Raw genomic sequence first — 24021 nt, 5'->3', positions numbered from 1 at the left:
CTGTATATCTTTCAATCTGTACTTGCAAATAGAGCAATTTTATTGAAAAAAGAATTCACTAATTACATTTGAAATGATGCCAATAAAATTAACCTGGGATTCTCTGGAAATATCAGATAAGCTGTCTTTTTTCTATCATAGAGAAAAAAATAAGGCAGAAGAGCTAATAAATGGTCAAAGAATTTGACAGCTCAGAACCACCACCTCATGTTAGGAGTGGTATTTGTGAATATTGATAACTGATGTTACGAGAGAGAGAGAGAGAGAGAGAGAGAGAGAGAGAGAGAGAGAGAGACAGAGAGAGAGAGAGAGAGAGAGGAACAGTGGCAGATATAGGTCTCGCAGGCCACACAACAAGGAGTTAGAATCCTATCCCAATCGTAATGTCCAGTCTTTGGGGGTTTTCAAGTTAGGGAGTGACAAGACTTGATAGTGGTCGAAAAAGTACAGTAAAGGTAAGGAGGCCAACCGAGAGGCTTTTGCAATAGTCAGGTCAGGAAATAGCAGTTTGGACCTGAGAGACAGTGGTGGAACTGGTTAGAAGTGATTAGATTTGTGGAATATTTTGACAATATAGTTGACATGACTTGCTTGTGGTTTAGACGCGGGGTGGAAAAGAAAGACCACAAGGATGAGCCTAGATTTGAGGCCTGAGCCATTGTGTGTTTGGCAATGTCATTAATTGGTAAGATAAAGACTTGGGGATATTAAAGTTAAAGTTATTAAAGTTAAAACACTTCTAAATGCAGATTCTGAGTAGGCAGCTGATATACTAATGTAGAGCTCATGGAGGAAGTCAGGAGATCCTCAGGAGTTACCAATATGTATCATTCATTCAACGCTGTGCGGTTAGATGTAGTCCCAAGGGAGAGCATAGCTGGAGAAAAATGTTAGGAACCAAGCCAGGTCACATCATTCACCTCCTTAACAACCTTCAATGCTCCCCAGTACTACAAAATGAAACTCCCCAATCCCTTGGGATGACATCCCAGGCCCTCTACATTCTTGCCCCAGACAACCATTCCTGTTTCATGATCCATTATGTTTTTCTAGTGACTTCCTCTTTTAGAGGAAGCTGCCTGGCTTCCTCTAAACACTTGGCCTCTGTGCCCTTGCTCATGTTATTCCTTCCGTCTGGAATATCTTCCTTGACCAACTTCCCCAGCTGGGTAAAATCTTCCACATCTGTAAAGTCTCAGCTCAGGTTCACCACAGCCAGTCCCACCCTCAGAAGCAGTGACATCTTCCTCTGAGGACCACATCGCTCAACTGCAAAGTCCATGAAAGATGACTGACTACCCAGTGTCTGGAGGTGGACAGCACAAGGCTGGCACAGTGACTCTAGATGTTATCAATGGACGAGGCTCCTTTCTCCTCTGCCTTCCACAACACGTGGTTTCCACCCTTATTGGTGCTTCAAAGATTGCAAGAGCACTCACTGTTCCTCCTCCAGCTCCTCGTCCATTCTAGGGAGAAGAGGAGGAAGGCAGCCACAAGAGGGATAGCGTCTGCATGAGGAAAGCAGCTTTCCTGGAAAAATTCTGACTATAGCCCATGTCTCATTCGCCAAAACTGTGCCACGTGACCCTCCTGACAGGATGGGGGACTGAGAGCTATAGTGTTTTGGCTGGGTGTACTGCCAGCCCGAACTATTTTCAGGTGTTCTGTTGAAAAGAGAATACATATTGCGTGGGGTCCTAGCAGGGTTTGCTCAGAGTGTTCTTCCTTTTCCTCTACTCTGACACGGATTGTTCTACGGGATAGTTCAGCGTGCTTTTTCACTAGGCTTAAAGCTCCTTAATGATATCTCATCCACATTTTTTTTTTATCTTAGAACACCCTCATCCTAACTTAGCACATGAGAAGTACTTAATAAAGAGATTTTTCATTGCATGAAAAATGACTACATATTGTTCTAGTCCTTGTCCTGTGAATAAAGGCTAGCCTGTGTGCAAGGTAGAGTAGCTCACTAAAACAAACAAAAAATCTATATTTATAGTAACTGAACAGTTTATTACAGGAAAACAGACCTCAAGAATCAGGTGCCTGTTTTATTCAAAAGACCCTCCACCCAACATCCAACAATGTCTTAATATCTGTCCGAGTAAATTATCCTGGTGTGCTCATTTCATGAGAGAATCTCAATTATTTCTATTCAATTAATGTGCTGAAAACACATTAAGGCAGAAACAATAAGGCCTAACCCACACTTCACCTACCCTCCCAGGATGCCCCCCACAGGTGTGGTGCTGGTGGGTGGAGATTAAAATAGATATCCAGAAATAACTCCTCTTCTTTCCTGTCCTTATGTTTCTCCAAACATACTCTCATCCCCACACAAAGAGCAACGGTTTCAATCAAAATTCTTCAGAAATGGAGGGCAGAAATCAGATTGAAGTTGAGGCTGCTTTCAACAGACCAGATAGGCATGTTTCTCCCTCAATCCTTATAAAAAAAATTAAAGTGGAAATATTTTAGGCCTGAGGCTTCTGTCTACGACTATCTGGCACTTACTGTCTTGGGGAATAAGGAATGGTGATCGAGTCTACCCTTGCTGAGTTTTTAAGTGCGCTATGCTGCATTAACAGGAGCTAGCCTCCACAGAAGAATCAAGTAGCAAAGCTAAAGATGCCGTATGGTTCAGGAGAGTCTAAAGACTTGTTTCTTTATATTTTATCCAGGCTTGGGGAAAGTTCTTGCATCTCTCCACATGGCACATCATCTGAACTATCAGTCAATATATTATTCGTATTTTATTCGACATCATTTAGAGTCTTTTTTCCATATGTCCTTTTAGATAGCACCATCCACAGTGTCTGTGATGTTCTATGTCCTCTCTGTTGGGTCCCACCTCCCACAGGCACCTTCTGGTCTTCACTGCTGTTCTATTTGCATCCAGCAAAACACGCAACAGTTGTGTACAAGAAGACTTATCTCATTATTCAAAAATGCATGTACAAACAAAAAGAAATAAGGTTCAAATGTTTACTTTACAATTGTTTTTATTCAAAGCAAATTTAAACCTAATATATTTTTCCTTTAAAAATGGGGGTTTTTAAATAGTTTTATAATTAGTTTCGATATTGCTTATCTTACCTTCAACATATATTAAAGTTTTCTGATATCCACGCACATTCTAATCGTTTTTAGGTAGCTATGAGAAGATTTCATATTCAAAAGCCATAACCACTTTTCTAAAGTTTAGAAGAAAAATAATCTTTGTGCCCAAAGTAGTAGACTATTACTCCAAAAGATCAAAAATCCTTTGCCTTTGGACAAACGTTAGGGCATCATATCTGGCTGTGTGTGAAAAGGAATTTTTATTTTTGTTTTTATTCAGAGAATGGAAAAAGCCTTAATTCTTTAGGTTTGTTTTTGTCTCAAAGACGTGTCTAAAATGGGTATCTAAAGTTTTATTGTATAAACCTTATGGTAATATGGCCTGTGCAATCTAACTTTTAGATGATATTTTCATATCAGAAAAGATGACAACAGGCAGTTGCATTGCATTTAATTCAGGAATCTCGGTATTGTCATTTTAGGTCCTTCTAATGAAGACAAGACTCTGATTTTATTCAACCAACAAATCAAGTACATGGCAGTTGGGAGGGAGTGGGGGAAGGAGTCACAAGAATATGACATAAAAATAAATACTTTACATACTTTTTCCCATGTCTAAAAGTGTTAAAATTCTAACTGGAGAAGATTAGAAGGTAATTAACCTAACTCAATTATTTATAAAAGATATAAAAACACACAAATCAAATGATGCAAAAAATCTTTTTAATCTAAAAACTCATTTCCCGGGGCTAATAGCCAAGCCCTGCCAATTTTTATCAGTTTGACTAACAAGAGTTATTTAGCATTTTCTTCAAAGTAAGATAATATATAATAGATTTTGACAAAACTTTCTAAATGAGGACATGATACTGCAGGCAGTTCAAGGAAAAATAGCCACAATTTTTTCTTTGGTATAACCAAAAGGATATCCAAAAGTTAGCAAATGTTGACATTTCAAGTGGTAAGAAATTGCCAAATGGAAGTTTAAACTCTGGTAAAAACAGTTGTAAAAAGAAAAGCTCCACCCACAGTTCTGTAGTGCAAGTTTTCAAATTTAATTCTGAAAAATAATTTTATTGAATAAGCAGGAAACGAATTCCAGCAGTGTATCACTTACTCCTCGTCCCTCCTCTCATCTCTCCTACCCTCTGTGTGTGTGCACACCATCGTTTCAGTTCTCAAAGGTCACAGCTGCTACACAAGGAGGAAATTCATTAAAAAATTACCCACATTTCTAAAAATCAGGCTAAAAGTGGTGTGTCTGTGGCTGCACAGCAGCAGGCTCCAAGTTACAGCGTTGCCACTTCCACGTTTGTCATTTTTACAAAAAAGAAACAAAGCCTTTTTTTTTTCCCAGAAAAAAGTACCTGAACCAATTAGTCACTTAGCCCTTTCCCAACTTTTTGGGTTAACCGCAACCCAGCTCACCTCAAAAGCACACCTGTGCATATACCCACGTGTTCTGTGCACTCAGAACCAGCAGGTCTACCTTAGAAGTAATGGTCCTCTCTCCCCTTCTGGAACTCAATTATTTCCATAAACATACTTTTAAAGTGATCACCGCATAGTCCAGAAGCCTCCATTACTCTATCTAGCTTAACTATCTATTTTTACCTCCCATATTTCTATACATTTTGTGTGTGTGTAACAACAAAAGAAAGTGTTCAGAATGCACACACACACATACCTGTCTACACGCCCGCAGCATTTAGTTTCAAAAAAAAAAAAAAAATCTTCCCCAGGAAGCACTTTCAGAAGTTAAGCTTCTACTTGCTTTTAAGCCACAGGGCAAGTGCCAAGTGAGTCCTAAATAACCCTCTTCCAACGCAGGGCCGGCAGGACCTGGGCCCGCAGCGTAGACGCCGAGTAGGATCACGGGCATGGCAGGGAAGGGCGCCCCTCAGGCTTCCTAGAGCACTGTGCTGCCATCTCCCCCACCTCACCTGGGAGTCTCCCTTTCTTGTCCCTAACTCTCTTCCCTCAGAGGACCTCCACACTGTTCTAATGGGTCCCTGCCCTCGGCACCGGCTGTCCCATCTGCGAGGCCAGATGCCTGTGCCTGCAGCAAGGCGGCGGGCTCTCTGCCGTCATCCATTTCATCCCCCGCCAGTCCATCCAGCGAGCATTCCCTCGCAGCGCCCAGGGCCCGGCGAGCCCTGTTGTCTACAGGCTCCGTGGCTTCCCCTTCGCCCTCCGAGATGACGGTCATGGGGCTGCTCTGGATCCGGTTCCGCATGCTGTACCTGCTGCTGGCTGCAGAAGGCGGCGTTCGACTGCGGCCGTACCTGGGGCCGGAGAAGGACAGACTCCGAGGCATCAAGCCTTCGTTCTTGGCCCACTCCTCCTGGGCCCTTCTGTTCTTGCTCGGGGAGCAGCTTGACGGGCTGTCGGGAGTATCTGGCGAAGGCTCCGACCTTGACCTCTGGAATCTAGGGTCTGTGTTCTTGAGCATCTCGGCTGCAGACATGCGGGCACTGGTGTCTGACCGACTCCCCTTTTTCAGCAGCAGAGCTTTGAAGTTGTCACTGCTGGTGCTGCTCTTCCGGACACTTCTCTGAATCGATCCAACTTGCTTTGGGGAGGCGAGGCTGGGGGCAGCACCGGTGGGTGTCACTGGTGGGGAAGGAGAATGGTTTCGGGTGTGATCGTCGTCTGAATCTTTACGGCCAAGGACTTTCCTCTTGGATCTGAGATTTAATAATATTAAGATAAAGGTTAATTCCCAGTGGGCCACTGGATGTCAGCCACAACCACCCTGCTTTTTTTTACTGCAAATACCGGTCCCCATCTATTAATCTATTATTTTTACTATGTAAACTTCCAAACAGCCATGCAAAAAGAATAGTTCACTATACTACCATGTGTGCCCATGACCTAGCTATGGTAATTATTAACTTATGGCCACCTCTCTTTTATCTCTACCCTCACTGGATTATTTTGAAACAAATCTCAAGACATATTAACTTACTTTGGATAGGACAATTTCTAACGTCTTAATACCTGCCATTTAAAAATTTTATTCTCCTTTATTGGACTAATCTCGAGGAAATTTCACGGCGCTGGCCGTCTTTCTTTCTATTCTTCCTTTTCTTGTTTGGTGCTGGCACCTGAACAGGCCTAACAGGTTAGCCTGCTCTCGGAATTTCCCCTCCACTGAGGCCCCACCTCAGGTTCTAGAACAGCTCCGAAGGCTTACATTCTCAGTTCTGCTAGAGTTTGACATAAAACCAGTTTTTCTTCGCCGTTACTGGACAGTATGCCAACTCCTGGAAGTCCAAACCAGTTTAGAAAACAAGACTGAACCTTCCACACCAGGTCCTGTTTCCTGGCTGACATCAGAGAACCTCTAGCTGATCAAGAAAACGTGAGGGATGTGAGCGGAGTGTGGAAGAGGAGGGAAATAAAATGTTTCCTGGGGGTAATTCTTGTCTTCGGTCTCTCAGAACCTCCCTGTTCAATGTGTTTTCTACTGAGAGTGAATCAGAGACAATAGAGCAGATGAGCCAAGTGGCCCCTTGATTGTCTTTACATAACAACAACTCAATGTGCAAGGAATCTCTTAGCCAAGTACAGGTGGGCTTGCTTTAAGGAAACTTGATAAAATTTAATAAAATAAGATGTGTATATGTCTCTTTTTGTGCTGTAAAATTCTAGAATATGCAGGTGCTTTAACAAACCTCTGATTCAGGGTTGGGTCTGAGCACTATCAACTTCTAGCGCTGTGACCTTGGACCAGTTACTTATCTATACTGCACCTCAGTTTTCATACTTGTAAAATGGGGATGATGACATCGACCTCACAGATTTGTGAGGATTCAGTGTGATAAATAAGCCCTGGAGTCATGCAGACCTGGGTTAAATCTCATTGCTAAAGTGTCCTTGCTCTGTCTGTCGCTGTGGGCAACTTAGAGTTTCTGATCCTGTTTCCTATCTGGAGAGGGAGAAAAACAGTAGCTAGCTCAGTTTTTAAATAAAGATGAATGCAATAACAGCCATAAAGTGTCAGGCGCGGAGGAGGTGCTTTAACAAACCTCTGAGTGTCATTTTGAGAAATAAATTCTCTTTTCCTGGCACCAGATCAGTCTTCAGTGCTGTTTTTACATGGCTGCTTAGCAAGGCACAGGGGACGGTGTGCTATGATGGCTGCCCTGGGCTTGGTGCTCACAGGGTGATCTCAGGAAGTGGTAAGGACCCAATTTGGAGGCTCAATGGTGGCCGGACCTGATGTGGCACCAGTCACTTTGGGACTGCAGAGCCTGGCCTATGATATTTTGGTTCAGCGGTCCTGCTCAGTTGTCAATAAAAGCGGTGCTCTGGAATAAGTTAATGAGTGAGTGACAGAAACCACGGAAATTATAACATCTCAGAATTTTAGAGCTGGAATACACTTTAGATGTTTTGGGCTGACCAGAGAAGGTAACTGAGGTCTAAAGAATAAAGCCATACCGCTGAATACAAGAACTAGGACCTGGTGGAGTATCTTTCCACTTAAGTACATGGCCTCACGATTTATACTGATTGCTCCCCAAAAGCAACTCTGCTCCTCTCATTTTTGCGATATTGGTTTGTGATACGATTTTTTTGGTTTGGGTTTTCAGTGAAGAGGGTGTGCCGAGAGCCAAGCAACACGCCACAGGTATCCTTGATTGAAGCTATGGCCTTTAATTGTAGATTTAGAATGAAGAGCTTTACAAAAGTATGGCTCTTTAAAGAGCAGCTGCCCCCTAAGATGATAATTAAATCTAAACATTTTGATCCTCTGCATGTAGGTATGTATGTATATACACACACACGTGTGTGTACGTTTTTAAAGGAGATGGCTATAAAAAAGTGCTTAAACAGTTAACACTGGCTTGAAAACTAATTACTTCAATAAATATAAAAACTTCACACCTCAACTGCTGTTCTACATTTTCCATCTGGCTTTAAATCTGAAGTGAATTAATTTGCATGACAAAATCTGAAAGTTGTATTTTGATTTAGACGTTCTTAATTTTAAATTATTAGCTTAGGTACTAAAGGGAAGATACAATAAAGCCCTAAAAATCACAAACTTTAAATGGATTTTTATTACGTCTGCTAATATGTTATCAATGCTAAAATAAAAATTAGCACACGTCCTTGCTCTCTCTCGCAATCCTATTCTCTTCTGCCTTTACTACTATCATGAGTACACAGAATAATACAGACTGCCGATTTCTACGTCTGCAGTAGACATAACTCCCTAGCAGGAGAAACTACAAAATTCTTCAGTGCCTTAAGAGGGTTGCCGAAATAAAACACAGAAGAGATCTTTGGCATATTTTTATGAAAAGCATGCAGTCATTTGTCCCCACAACAGCTGGGTTTCTCCCTGAGACCAAGTCCTTAGTACACAGAGCGACCAGGCAATCCATCTTCTCTGCAGATTGCTACTATAAATACATAAGCCGGCGTATTTAGCAACCTAGTGCATGCCATACTAAATGAAAGATGTCGAGTCTTGGAAGAATTTCCTGACAGTTAAATACCAATTGGTTTCACTTAGTTCAGAAAATATTTATTGAGTACTTATTATGTGTCCAGCATGGTTAGAGTTAGAAAAAACTGTGTAAACCTCTAGAAATGTCACTAAAGTTGGTTTCAAAGGATGGAACATTTCTTCATTTCCCTTTTTGGAGAAATAACTTGATAACCAGCTACCTTTTTATTCATAATGAGATTGAAGAGACTGGTCAGACCATGTTAATGGGGCGGTCTTTGGGGGTCTTTTGGAATATTATACTAATACTAGAACCAAGAGGTAAAAAACACATTTCTTGACAAACACCTTAATTCACCAGCTTGGTTTTTATCCCCCAGGTTAGATGTTTATATGTCGTATGAATAATTCAGGTAGGGACAGTATTATGCTTTTCATTTCATTCAATAGTTTTTACAGTTAGAGTCCAGGAATTGGAAAATTAGTCCTGACACAAGGTTATTCATATAATCAATGATTTTACAGGATTTTTTGTTTCAGGAGTTAAAAAGAAGACCTTGATTCAGGGTAACGTAAGGTGTTGGAAGCGTAAGGGCATTCATAAGAGTTATCTGAAAATACTGTGGTGAAGAAGTCTAGAAGGAAGTGAAGGTCTTAGAATTATGGTTTAAAGCACTTGCACATATACAATCTTATCAATTTTTACAATGACACTGTTGTGAGAGCATTCAACTATTTATCACCAGAAAAATGAGGCAACAAATAAAGCTTTGGTGTTAAACCATATTCACTTTTGGAGGTAACCACTTGTAAAAAGTGTAACAGTTCAGGCAGTTATTTTGAAAAATTTACTCTCTGTATTTTTAAGCCCAATAATTTCTGATGCCAGTAGATGGCACTAGCAGCATATAGCAACAAGCAAATTTAATTCCTTTTGCTCCTTCTTAAAAAAAAAAAAAAAAGATGTACTCTTTTATTGAAACATTTAACCAAAGAAATTATACTATAAAATCCTCGTTTTTCTGTAAAATAAAAATAATAATAATAATTATAAAAGTAATAATATGAAAATAGCAATAATAATAAAGCACTCTTAGGAGTCCTATAGAGCTAGGCCGTGCATCATAAGTCCACAGAACACAGTATCCTTCACCCTGGATGGGACCATAGCTGCTCTAACCCAACTCTTGAATACTGTGTCATATGACTGACACATTGCATTTCTTGCCAGCAAGAGCAGTGCTGACCAGAAGGTATCACAATGAGCCTCCGTCCCCCACGTCATCATAAAAACCAGTGGAACAAAGTAAAGCAGAAATTGAAGTCAGAAGAAATAAAAATATAGAAACACACTAAAAAAGATCAATAATCAAGTTAATGAAACCTAATTGGGTAACAGAAGAAACATCAAGAAAGAAAAATAAATTGAGGAACCATTTGGAAAAGTGCAGGGGGCGGGGCAGGACTCATAACATAAAGTAGATGAAACTGTGAAGAGTTTTGGATACCTGTGAATAGCTGCAAAGAGGTCTTCTGTGGTCCGGGGTCTGCTGGGGGTCATCACCTCATCACTCCCTTCTTCCTTAAGGAAGTCAAAGACCTCTGTGGAAGAACCAGCTGCGTCGGTCTCCAGCACCCCAGCTACGGAGAAGCAAGCAGGCAAACACGAGACACACAGCGACTTGAATTTCAGTCTTTAGCCAAGCTCCCAAGTATGCTCTCCATCACTCTTGATAATGTGAGAACCACAGGGAAAGGCTGTGGGTTTGCAGCTGGATATCTTACAAAGAGGGGGGAGCATGACAGCCAAAGCCCATTCTTTTCTCCTAAGTTGTAGAACGGCTAGGGAATCTCTTAAATTGTGTAGTAACATTTCTTTGCAGCTCTCCAGAAGGGAGATTACTCACTTGCTATTTAATACCCAGCTTGCTGCTGTAGGCCGCCCCACCCCTCTCTTCGCCCTTCTGTAAGCTCTAGATCTAGATCTAGGTTTTTAAAAAAATTCAGAAAATGCCAAGTTGGTCACCTAAGTGTGAGCAGCACAGGAAGGGAAGAGTTAGCCCACAGTGCCTGCTTTAACATGAACATGCACCAGCCCTACTGCCTCAGCAGCATATGGTTGGAGGGGAATAAGAGAAAAAACCAGACTCACGCCCTGGGTCCTGCAGAGACAGACAGCTCTCCACACTGGCCCCTCTGTCTGGACTGTTCTCGGTGCCTGGTGCCTCCAGCTTGGGGTCTGGCGAAGCATCGGGCGGCACCATGGGGACATTGGCTTCCACTCTGCCTGGGGATGCAGATCCTGCAGCTCTTCCCTCAAGAACCGAGCTGCCGGAGTCGGTCTCATCGGAACCAGCCCGAGCTGCACAACTCTCTCTGGCCTCTCCCCTCGTGGGGCTCGGCGTTGCTTCGCTCACGGTCTCTGCTGGCTCTGCTGTGAAATCTCTCTGCGGAGGTGGCACCACCAGGAACAGTTTGGGCTTCTTGGAAATGGGGGGTGGCTTCCTGTTGGGCGATGGGCCGGGGGACCCCTGGCCCGGAGCGTGCCCGGGGCCGTGCCCAGCCTCTGCCTCCCCAGCACTGCCCTGGCTGCGGCTCTGGCGGCCACGCTCGGCTGCACCATCCTGGTGACCCTGACTCATGATCTTGGCAGGAGTCGGAAGCGAGCTTGTCACGGAGGCAGGCTGGCTTTCACTCTCCATTTCATTTATGCTATTTCGGGATTTCAGGAAAGCAGATGGCTTTAAATGATACTGGGGCACGATCGGAGTTCCTTTTTCCTGAGATGTTTGTTCATATAACAGTGCTCCCTCGGTTCCTGAGTTCTTCTTCACGGGCCTCAACTGCACCATCTGCAATGCTTCCGTGGTGATCAAGGGCATGGGGGGTCTGCCACCCTCCTCCTTGGTAGCAGGCTGTCTGAAGGCCTCCCGGGAGGAGTCTGGCTGGCCAGATTTCTTGAAAGAAGGCCTGGCATCTTTCATCAATTTGGGATCAAGGGGTGGGGCAGGTGGTGGAACCAAGGAAGGTAAAGACGGTGGAGGGGGTGGCACCGAGGCAGAGGGGTCCAGGAAAAGGGGGCTATGGCCCGTTGGGGGCGGAGGAAAGCTTGCATCGGTTGGACAGAAGGGCATAAGAACTTCTGGTGGTGGAGGGGGGAAAAGGGGAGACTGAGGCAGAGGAGAGCCCCCGGGAGAATCTGCTAAAGGTGGGGGAGGAGGAAGAAAAGGAGACTTGTCAGCAGGACATGGAGACGGAAGAGAATGTTGAGGAGGAACAGCGAGCGGAGAGGCTGGCACTGAATCCAGCTTCTTCACAGTTCCGCTTCCTTCTGTAGACGCATTAGAAGAAAGGGACGTGGACGATGAGGAGATGGACACTGACGATATCAGAGAGGACTTCCTCTCCGGAACCCTGGGCTTGGTCTTCCCTTTCCCATTTGCTGGTGACATTGACTTTAAAAACACAGGCACAGGGGTGAGTGCTGTGGGTGTATTCGACTGGCTGGAATACCCACTGGATGGAGAAGTGACTCTATGTGACTTCTCCGGGGATGTGATCTTTGGTTTGACTGAGCCACCAGGCACTTGGGACACGGCGGCCCTGGACCCCTCTTGGACATGGTGGACTGGCCCATTTCCAGTTGGTGCCCCACTGCTGGCCGAACAGCCCCCGCCAGGGTTCCCCGGGTCATCCGGTAGCACCGTGTAGTCGATGTAGTAACCCCAAGGGTCTGTGTACTCGGACTTGACGCTGCTCGTGTCACTCTGTGACGGAGTGACCCCGCACAGGGAGGAGACGTTGGGGGTGGTGGCAGAAGTCATGCTGCTGCCCGCGCTCACCGTGCTCTGGCTGCGGGAGCGAGGCAGCCAGGGCTCTTCCAAGTCACTGCAGGGGCTCTGGGCGGGCGAGAGGCCGCCCTTGCCGGGGAGGTTCAGCTGCAGCGAGTGCTGGAGCGAGGCGATCAGGCTCTCGTTGAGCACCTGCCCGTTAGTCTGGGTGTTCTTCTTGGGGACCCTGCGCAGAGAGTCCGTCCGAGAGGGTGGCAGAGGAGGCTTCTTTGCTTTCTTCAAAGAGATGTTTCGCGAAAGGGATTTGTCATGGTAATTTGACCGGTCCTCTTGGTTCTTCTGAGCTCTTCCATCAAAAACATTGACCACGCTGTGCCTGGGGTTCCCAAAGCCATTGCTGCTACTGCACTGATTCCCAGGTCCGTGTCCAGAGCTGGTGTGCACAGGTGGGTAGTAGCCGTCGTGGTCCTCTGAATACAGAGACCTGGCATCGTCTTTGTTGGACGTCTGGTCTAAACTGCTGCTGCTCATGTGACTTCCCGGAGTGGAGTAACCAGGGGTTGCCAAATGAGGCTTCAGTGGGGACGCCCGCCCGCTCCCTGAGGAACTGTACTCCCAGGGCTCTGAGTTGCCATGCCCTCTACCTCCGGGATAACTGGACTCACTCTTGCCATCCCCATCCTGGGGCTGGGCTGGGAAGCTCGGGTTGTTTCTACAGTTATAGGCCAGGGCATGGGACCCGTTCTCCCGATTTGCTGGGGTATTTAGAGAGACTGCCGAATCACAGAGGGACGACAGTGTGCTTGCACTGGGGGAGTGGGGATCGACGGCCCGTGAAGGGACGGGGGTGTGACCCTCATCCCAGTTACCACTGAGAGGCTGGCGGTCATCTTTCCCAGCGTGCCTGGAGAGGAGGCGGTCTCTGGATTTTATTTTTATGTATGAAGGGGAGCTGGTAATTTTACTGTCCAGCTTCCCTGAACTCTGAGCAGTGTGAATAACAACGACCTCCGAGGAGGAGGAGAGGGTGGCATTTGGGATGATGCTGGTGGAGTAGGTCGCGTGCGGCGACACCACGCATGCTGGGCCTGTTCCATTTTCACTCTCAAAGTACCTCAGCTCCTGGGACTTGGGCCTCAAATGCACTCCAGTCCTTGAAGCACCCCCTAACTGGTAGGGGAAAGTGCCGTCCAGGTCTTCCGCAGGGCTCGGGGCACCCAGCTGTGGCTCGAGGGACTGAAGGTTGGCCTTCCCTCCGGAACGTGGCAGACTGTGGAACCCAGCATCGCTGTTGAGGCGAGAAGGGAACACAATGCCCGCAGAGTCGCTCAGCACAGACATGTTCCCAGAGGAGCCGGAGAAGTGGCTCAGCTGGGCAGCAATGCCTTGCCCCTTCTGTGCCCTGATTCTTCTCATCGAAGGCGGCACGACTTTCACTTCCTCAGTCTGACAGCTGGAGTCCCTGGTTTCCGAGCGCTGCCCGGCAGACCGAGAGCTGTCGAGCCTTCCTAGTGTCGAGTAGTGGTCTGGGGTGTACCCTGAGTGACCACCAACATCATCTTGGCCAGTGCCTGATGCTGGAGATAAAGCAGAAAGAGGCCTGTTACCTAAAAATAAAAACCAACATCTTAGTTCATCGCCTGTACCCTCACCTCCTTCTGACTCTGCTGTACTTAAAACAAACAAAACCTTCTCTATTTGATCTAGTTTCTTTTCTTTTGTAGGTGCCTAAGTGAGAGTTTAGTTACCGACGGCTCCTAAATCAAAAACCCTTATTATGAATGTCATGTAGTTCTTTTAATTTATACTTTAAATCCTTCCACAGATTAAGTGTTGCATATGAAATTCTCAGGTACTCTCTCTGAGATCAAGGCTGACTGCTCAGTGGAAGGTTTGCTTTTCAAATAACTTCCTTTTAGTAAAGATTTCAAGGTAGCCGGGCACCCACCGGGTGACCGCACAGAGCATTGCTCAAGCAGGGATTGTCTTTCTCAAAGACAGATGAATGTAGTAGTAGGTCAACAATAAGGCTAGAGAGATACCATTTATGAGGAATATTAGTACAAAATGGAGTTAATAACATTAATTTTATGTCAGAAGGAAATCCTGAGAAAAAGAAAAATGATTTACAGGCCCATCTGTGTTGCAAACATTTCATTATCCATCTCAAGCCATTATCATCTGTCTGTCAGTGACATTCAAAATTCTACAGCAATCTGTCGTGTTCTGGTAGGGAACCGATCAGCAGGATCTGATCCAGTGAACATTTACTCAAATTAGGTTTATTCATTTCTTGGAGCCTTACAACTAAACAGAGTATGTTTTCTTTTTTTTTTTTTTTTTAAAAAAAAAAGGACATAGAAGACCAAATGGAGAATGGAAGGGAAGTAGATGAGAAAACATCTTAAGTGAAGAAAACAGATTTCAAGCTACCTGGGAAGGAACAGAAGCTTAAAAAAAAAAAAAAAAAAAAAAAAAAATCAACCCATGCATAGTAATCACTACGGCAAATTAAGTCATGAAAAACAGTAGCAAAACCATAATTCTCTCTACATTGTTATCACCCAATAAGGACCTGAAATATCTCAAGCACGGGCTTCGCTGAACGACGCTGGCAGAACATCACTGTTCACCTGGCAAGGACTCTAATGATGATGGGATTCCAGAGAACTCCCTCTCTACCCCACATAAATCAACCACTGCATGCCATGTGGACCTTACTGGATATAAAGCCTATTGCTCATCCAAATAGCAAAGCATATTACAAAAATGGCAGCAGTGTTCTTGTTATAAACCGCAAGGAGATGTCACCCCGAGGAAAGGAAGATTTCTCAGGCAAAAGTCCTTTCCTCACTGTGATGTGATGTGATGATGGAGACTCATTTTTGTACTTGTATCATCAGCCAACAGAATCAATTTCCTTCCCCCTACCGTCTGCCAAGTACCCACTCACTAAACACACACACACACACACACACACACACACTCACATATATACACACGAGGTTCTTCCTCAGAGAGAGGGAAAGTAGTCAAAAGGGCAGGAGGAGAAGAAAAATCCACTTTAAGAAAAACAAAAGGTAAAAGTTTTTGCCATTTGCCATTTAAGAAGGTGGGGGGTTGACTTGTATGGCTGAATTGGTCTGTACTAGTTTGATTCCAAACATTCAAGATACTTTATTCTATTCATCAATGGGTTTTAATATCTTTTGCTTTTAAATCTGTAGTACTTGTTGCATGGCGTCAGTGGTAGATTTTTGTCTGTCTTTAAGGGCCATAAACAAAGTCCTGATTCTTTTGGGTAACAATTTTGAATGTGACACCATTCTAAGCTTCTGAAAATGGGAATACAGCCATTTCTTCACCATCTATAGACCAGTTACAACTTTGTTATCAAAATAACAATATTTTTCTAAAGGCCTTCAAAAATATATGAAACACTTGTATGTCATTTAACAAAAGGGCCACCAAACTTCTATTCCCAAAACAGATCATCCAATATTTTGACAGCAGAAAAAGTATCGCAATATTATAGATACAGATGAATGCTATATTGATTAGAACTAAAGAACAAAAGCAGACTACAAAAAGATAACTAAAAACAAATGTAAATCACTCAGGTGCTGCTAAAATCTTGATGGCATTTATCTGATTTTCAAATAAAATGTAAGAAAATAATTGTGTATACTTTTCATTATTATATAAGAGATTTCCATTTTTTTAAAAAAGCATGTAATCAACCATAATGGAAATCTACAAGTTAGTTTATTTAAGGTTTAGTATATGAATTTTTAAATAGTCTTGTCAGTTCTTTAGTAATGTTTTTAGTACAAACTACCAAAAATTATTCAGAAGGGAATTCCTTCTGAATGAGGTTTTTTCTGCTCAGGGAACAAATATTGGGATAAGTTCCAGGAGTATCTAATCTATTTAGGAGCCAAATATAATTATATATCAACGAAATAATCCTATCTGATTCTAAAACATGAAATGATATTCAAATATATTTCTATGTATGTTTAGGATAATAAGATTAAAGAAAAAAATTGAAATTTTGTCTAATTCATTTAAATGGAAGGAAATAAAATATAAGTCATCAAATATGCTTTGGAAGTAAACAGTAAATATCATACCTTGATTTTAAAGCATTGTATATTGGCTAGTCTCTAGAGTACACTATTTATGAATTTTGAAGTAAAAATACATATAATGAAGCATAATCAAACTCTCCAATTCTGGAAACACCTCTGGTTAGGTTTTTAAAAATCGAAACCCTGGCAACTTAGGAAGTGTCTAGTGGACAGAGTACATCTTTCTAAGTGAATGTCTTCCTTTCAGATAATTATCTCTTTTTTTAAATCTAATTTATTTGACTCAGCCATACTATCCTATGCTCTATATTTAGAGAAGACTAATTTTTAAGGAAAACATGAAGCATTTATTTTTAGTACTCAATAGTTAAGCAGCAAGAAGTTTCCAAGTGACATTTTATTTTATACTAAAAATTATTAGAAGGCCCATGTCAACCACAAGTCATAAAATGAACTAAGAAAATGTATGATCCAAATTTTCCCCTAAATTTTTCTGTATTCAAATGTTATTTTCCCTCATTCTATCCATCAATCCTTGCAACTAGCCTTTCTATAAAACTAGAGTAATTGTCTAATTGTCTATTTTTTAAAAACTAGCTCAACTTAGACACTGCTGTCTCAGTTGACCTTCAGCTGTGATCCAGGTCATGTCACTAACTTTGCAATGGCATCAACAGTCTCACATCTGGCAACAATCGTAACATAGATGATATGGGGAACGCTATTTTCTTTCCTCCAGCATTAGTAGTGGTTCCACATCACATGTAAAAGAGAAATAAATGTGAGCTCCAGAGACTCAAACATTCATTTTAAACATATTACAATCACAGAAGATACAGTTTATCAAGCTGGCCAGATCATTCCAGTAAGGTCGAAGAGGTAAATGAGCGATTGGCTGGCTCCATACTGGATGGCTGAGTAATAAAAATGATACAAGTTCGTAAGTCTAAGGTTCTAGAACTCATATTATGTACATATATAAACCGTTAATATTTAATACTTATGTGTACGTGTATCTTTATCTGGGCCAAATTATTCTTACACCCTTTGCACAAAGCTATTCAAAATCAACCTATTTTGGTTGGAAAGCCACTTAAAATGCAGCCTACCTCAAAACACCAACCTTGTTATTTTATAAAGCAGCAGTTTCCAACCGTTTTGGCACCGGGTCCGGTGCTCCTATGAGAATCTAATGCCTGATGATCTGACGTGGAGCCAAGGCGGGGATGCTAGCGCTGGGGAGCGGCTGCAAATACAGATGAAGCTTTGCTTGCTCGCCTGCCACTCACCTGCTGTGCAGTCGGGTTCCTAACAGGCCATGGACTGACTGATATCAGTCTATGGCCCAGGGGTTGGGGACCCATTTTATAAAGGGCCTTCTTTAAAGTCACTCCTTTTAGTTAAGGCACATCTAAAAGATCAGTTGAATTACAAATGTTACCTGAGCACTGTAAGAAATTAGCCCATTAAGCATCTACCATACATATACATACAGATTTATTTCTCAAATCAGTTAGCTGTCACCTAAAGAAGAAGAAGAAGAAGAAAAAAAAGAGTCCGAAAGAACAGGACATAAGAAGACTGGCCCACTAAAAGAAGCAGCATGTGGGGACAGGAACCGAATACAGACTTCACAAACCCTGCGGATGCGATCTGGCCTTTGTTTATAATGAACACTTATGCTATGGGATAAAACAAGCACCCATAAGCCATCTGTGTCACTGAAGCTACCTAGAGCAGAGGCAAAGCACTGCTTTTCTTGTGCCATTGTTGCTGCAGTCTGGAAGGCAAAGCACACATACTGTAAAATTAGATGGCAGTTTAAAAAAAAAAGATGGCCAGGTAAAGAAGAATGAGCAGGAGTGTTGGGAAAAAAAAACACAGGAACAGTGTCTGTAGCACCTAAAGCTGAAATGCTACTTCAAAGTGCTGTAACAGATACATCACTATTGCTAGGATAAATTCATCTTGACTAAAAGACTAATAGGAAGTGCAGAAACTCAGAAATATGATTCTGAGTTTCTACTGTATAACCTTTAATACTAAATACAAGTAAAAATATCAAGTGAAATAAGTCCACAGAAGAGAAAGAAGCAAATTTCAAGAAAGGCAGTCTTATGTAAGTTCTCTACAATAATTACAGTAGCAGCTATTATGTTCATGTAGTACAAGGCACAAATGCTTCACCTATACAAATTCATTAAATCCTCAAACGACCTTATGAGGGAGGTTCTATTAACATCACCAACTCCATTTTTCAAATGAGGAAGTAGACTCAGAAAGGTGAAGTAACCAGCTCACAGTCACCTAGAGAGTTAGTGGCAAAGCTAGGATTCAAATCCACAGTCTGGCCCAGAGTCCCAGCTCCTGACCCAGTATGCTATGCTGCTTCTGCAGATATTCCCAATGGGCCCATTAAAAACCAGAGAGAGGAAGTAAATATAGAGAGAAAAGAATGAACGGATGATCCACAGCATATACAAAGATAAGCAGAAACAAATGAATAAGTGAACAGGAAGTAAATAATGCTCTCCACCAGCCAAAAAAATATTTTTTTGTTGTTTTCATCACAGGTTGAAAAATATCGAATCAAAAACTTATCAAGTTGTTTCATTGGAAGTACATAAATGTACTACCCAACATGAAAGACTATTTTCTATCATATTGGTATTTACTAACTACCCCACACTGCTGTCTCTTTGATGACAAATGCCATCAATATTGCCAGTATAACTGATGAAGTCCATATCATAATTTGAAGTCCTAGAATGAGTTGTTGGTTTTATGAAAACTTAAGACCTAAAAGCAAATTTAATTGTGGAAATCCCTACTGTTCAAGGTATGTAGAGATGATGACATAACTGTGAATTTCTATCATCCCAATTAATAGTTTTTATACAAGCGTCTCCTCTTACGTTCTCATCAAAATTCAATACATCATCTGCATGGCGCATTAAAATTTGTACCCGGTGCATCGTTCAGAAAAGCTGGCCCTTTGGGGCACCAAATGGCTATCAGAATGTGTCGATTTCATAAGCACCACAGATGAGGTTAGCATAGTAATGCTGAGCAGCAATGAGGGCAACAGAATACAGTTCTGATGAGCCATACCTAGCTCCTTCTGTATGTTGTCAGGGACTCCTGTAATAGTCTTTCTCCTTTTGACTTTCTTCGGCCGTCTTACCAGAGTGTCTGTGTAAATTAGAGACTGCCGAAGGCTGGCCTGGCGATCGAAATTCTCCCCTAATGTAGAGTAGTAGAACAAGCAAAGCAATGTTATTTTCAAGCAGGCTGACACCATGCACTTTCTTCCAGAAGCTTGTTGTAAAATGATAAGAAGGTATTAATAATGATGTTAGCCAGTCATATGATGATGAATGAATGCTGAAGGGCAAAAAAGGAAGGAAAGCAGATTATCATCATAAGGCTGTTTTCCAATTTCTATGTGTGTCCTTCCAAAGGAAGCACCTGGATCTCATTTTCAAATGAGCTGGAGTGGCAAATGCAAATTTGGTAACAACGCACCAGAAGAGTGATTCTTCATTATTTTAAAAGTGGATCATTTTGGAAGTGTTTCACTTAGCTCCTCTGGTCACCAAAATCACTTTTTACATCACCGTGTATGTGATGATGGCAATAAACATATTTTAATCATTTAGTCAACTCCAGAGACCATTGTAATGTCTTGCTCTATGTGATGAAACAAATAACTTAATCAAGAATTCTTGGATGAAGAGCTTTTTCTTCCAATCAAGGAGGCCAACAATTTGGATAGACTGTGGAAATTTCTATGGTGTGAGATACAACTATAATGAAAAATAAAAAGCCTTATAATGATAAAGTACTTTTATCACAATGAGACCCAGTAGCACCGTTGTTGTTAAAGCCGAACTTCTCTATTTCATAATCATTTTTAAAAGTTAATCTGAATTCAGACATTTTAGGTCATGTTGCAATCAAACCCAGCTTGCCATATCCGCAGGCCTTTTTTTCTTTCTAGAGTGTGTAAGCTTGTGTGATTGACACACAATGGGAAAACGTTAAACATAAAGTATAAGTTTTGGGTTGGTCTACTTTAATTACTTCACAGTTGAATTAAAGAAAGTTTTATAGTATTGACCTTGTGAAGTGGTTATCTCCTCAAAAAGAGATTTAAAAAATACGTATATACACACAAATTATATACTTTTATCATTCTTATAAGAAAAGTATAAAAATATTCACTCCCTTTTTAGCAATATTGACACACATTCAAAGTAGGTATGTTTTGAACAATGTACCTATTTTAATAGGAGTAAGTTGTGAAGAGAATTTTACCTAATCAGAGTGATCAAAACACATTTCACCTACTAAGCAATAAACTTAAATAAATGCTTGCAAACTTGAAAATGTGTGCAACTTTGTTCCTAATGGAGAAAAACAGAAATGACTGAGAGAAGACCCGGAAACACCAGAAGGTACCATCACTGTAATAAATGGATCACTATGTGCAATAGCATATATGGCATTTGTAAGTGGCGTGTCATGACTTCAATGGTCCATTAATTTCCTGCAGCAGAGGAAAAAAATTTCCTTGTATTAAGGAATTAAGAATGGACAAAGTATTAACAGATAGTTGCATTTAGTCTTCAATTTTGCTTCCTAAACAAAAGCAAAAGATAAACCACCTAAACTCCAAGGAAATTAAGAAACAAACCACAAGGATAAACATCACCATTAAAGGCACCAAACTCTCCATCTGGCATTGTGACCTAAAGGATGGTGTCCCCTGCTGCACTATATACATTTCTTGAGGGTAGGGACCATGATTCATGTACCTCAGCATCCTTTGTGGCATTCAGCTCAGTGTCTGCCACAAAAGTAGTTATTCAGTAAGTATCTGTTGAGTCGAGAGGAACTGAATCATTCCCTTTCATTGAAAAATAGCATTAGTCAGTGATGGTTACTATACTTAGAAATAAACTTAGCTAGCTCAAACATTAGTACAAAACCAGTTTGTAAAAACTGTTTAAGTATATCTACTATTTACCTTCCAGGTGGAAGAGTTGTTATCCCACACAACAGATGATGAAACATACTCATATGTACATTTTATTTTAAACATTGTTTTCTCTTCAACATTTAGAACATGCTGAGTTCCCACAAAACTAGGACTAAAGGGATTAAATCAATTTCAAGCTGGCAGCTCATTGTACTAATGTTTTACCTCTACGCCTGGTGGGCTTCACTTTGGATTTGAAATAATATATTTGTTGGCACTTTTCCCTCAGCTGAATCTCACTGAAAATCAAAGTAGAGCATCACTGTTCACCCAAATGAATGAGCACGTAATTCCCTTTAGACAGCTACATTTTTATCTCAAAAGTCTTCTAGGGCTTTAGAAATATGTCATTTGAATAGCAGGAAGCTGTATAATCTATATCAATTCAACCACTAAAAGCGAAAAATTTTAATTTAATACTTCTTTATACCAGATTAGAAAACCCACTCCCTTTATGAAATATATGTGTATGTATGTGAACACATATATCCAGAAAATGAAGCAATAAATATGTAATTAATTATTACTTTTAACTTCTACATTTCTAAAAATGTTAATCACTCAATCAAAAGTACATTGTATTTTGACATAGCTCACAGTGCTCTTTTCTTTATTGTCATTCACCCTTCCTGTGTGGCATTCTGAAGGCCTCCTTTTAAACTCTGTGTAATTCATATCTACTTAGACATCAAACAAGAGTGAATTAAAGCTCAAAGGAAGGATACTGTCCACTGTCATGACAATGTATTTCATGGCAAATAATTCTTTACTCCTAAAACTCTAGTTACTCAGTTTTAAATGTACTAATCTCATGATAATGCATTTTATCCTAATTCCATTAAGGATCGTCATATTTCATAGCACAATCTTCTTATATTATTCCTGAGGCATTTAAGCATATATAATGTAATTACATTTCTGCTGCATTTAATCAAATAATGTAATGCATTTTCTTATAGAAAATATGCATCCATGTATTTCATTGAGCAATAAACATTATACTTTGTCCTGAAACATAGCTTCTTATAAAAATAATCTTTAAAAAATATAATCTAGCTGAACGAGAATCCCATTTAGAAAGATGAAGATGTTATTTGCAAAGAAAATGGATTAAAATGCCCATGCTATTCCTTTAAGGCTTATAATAAATGTGGGAAAATGCACATGGAATTTAAAATAATTCACGCACTTATTAAATTTCTCTGGAATTCAAAATACAGTTCAAAATGTAATTTTAAATGTCCTGTAAGGTTTTTAAAAATTCTTCAATAACTATCAAAATGTTATTAGTCCCTTAAAAGTTCATCAGTGCCATTGTAAAAATCTTTCTAACAGCAGTCAACAACAGTAGCCTCAGTAGCACAGAGAGTGGCGATGGGTTTTCATCTAATATTTTATAAAAACTCATCCTTATTGCTCACATGATTTTTTTTAGGTTGTGGCCTTATTGGCCATGCTTTGAATGAACTGGTTATCAATGATATCAGTAATCTATTTCTCTTGAACATACAGCCCAATGGCTGAAGCTATTAACTCTTAATTATCTATTTAGTACTGTGTACATTCCCCAAACTGTTGACTTATCCTGTTTGCAGGCCACGGAAGTGATAAAACAGAAAAACTTTGATATTTTTTAACAGCTCATCTAAGTTTGTAAAATACTGTTTTGAGCTTCATGTACCTTATTTGTAATCTTTAATTACCACAAATGATCAAAACCTGAGTATAATATTCTAAAAGAATTTAAATTTCACAGTTGGCAATCAATATTCATATTCCAGTTTATTGTGACATATTCTAAAATTTCATATTCGGAAGGAATGGATTTTTATTTAAAGATTATAAAATTCAAATTAGAGATCAAAATATAATTTTATCACCCTACTGAGTTTTTAAGTGTTTATAGTTATTATTATTAATTCATTTGATATTTCAAGTAATTTTTTTCCTTTTTCTATTTGAGAAATCAAGAAGGCAAAGAAACCTATCATTAAGAAACATCACAAAATAACTTATTTCATTATTTCTATAAATATTACTTAAAATAGCCTTTTAGAAGAGAAACATAATTTTTTCTTATCCAAGATCACATTTAGAACATGTCCCCATATAACAAAAATACTTTTTAAAAGCCATTCAATTTAAAAAGACACACTTTAGAGGAATGGCTGGACCACTGAGTTCTTTGACATCAACCTTTGGTGATACAGTCTTCTAACTTAAAAGCGATAGATATTTTACATGTATACATATATGTATGTTTTAGTATTTCTTCATTAAACAAAGATCAGGAAGTCAAACCACAGCTACTTACCTTTGGTATATAAATGAAAAGCTAAGAGCATGTAACAAACAAAAAGCCATAGTCATTTTCCCAAATACATTTGAACCTTGTCTGCATAGCAAAGCATACCAGTTATGTTAATAGGAACCACATCAGCCTGGACTGTTTGAGCTTGCTGTCGCATCTTCTCTTCTGGGGTTGGCAAGGGAAGTGACTTGGTCCAGTTCGTTTGAGTATTAAGGTCAGAGAAGTCACTTGAGGTTGGTGTTTTAGGTCTCCTGATGGAAATAGGT

At 40.9% G+C, this 24021-nt stretch overlaps 1 protein-coding gene across 1 annotated transcript in view; it reads right to left on the bottom strand.

Annotated features, from left to right (window-relative positions):
• Nucleotides 1-3766: 3766 nt before the first annotated feature.
• NHSL1 (NHS like 1) overlaps nt 3767-24021 on the bottom strand; it is a 94762-nt gene continuing 74507 nt past the window's right edge. Inside the window, exons 4-8 of the mRNA XM_015592089.2 lie at nt 23858-24014; nt 19515-19646; nt 10674-13889; nt 10030-10162; nt 3767-5747 (exon numbers count right to left, since the gene is read on the bottom strand). Coding sequence (XP_015447575.1) covers nt 5027-5747; nt 10030-10162; nt 10674-13889; nt 19515-19646; nt 23858-24014 — 4359 coding nt within the window. The 3' untranslated portion in view covers nt 3767-5026. The remainder of the gene's footprint in view (nt 5748-10029; nt 10163-10673; nt 13890-19514; nt 19647-23857; nt 24015-24021) is intronic.

The sequence above is a fragment of the Pteropus alecto genome, unplaced genomic scaffold (genome assembly GCF_000325575.1).
Source record: "Pteropus alecto unplaced genomic scaffold, ASM32557v1 scaffold185, whole genome shotgun sequence".
Classification (NCBI taxonomy): Eukaryota; Metazoa; Chordata; class Mammalia; order Chiroptera; family Pteropodidae; genus Pteropus; species Pteropus alecto.
Note: the sequence above shows the minus strand (reverse complement) of the source record. Positions and strands in the feature narration are given on the sequence as shown.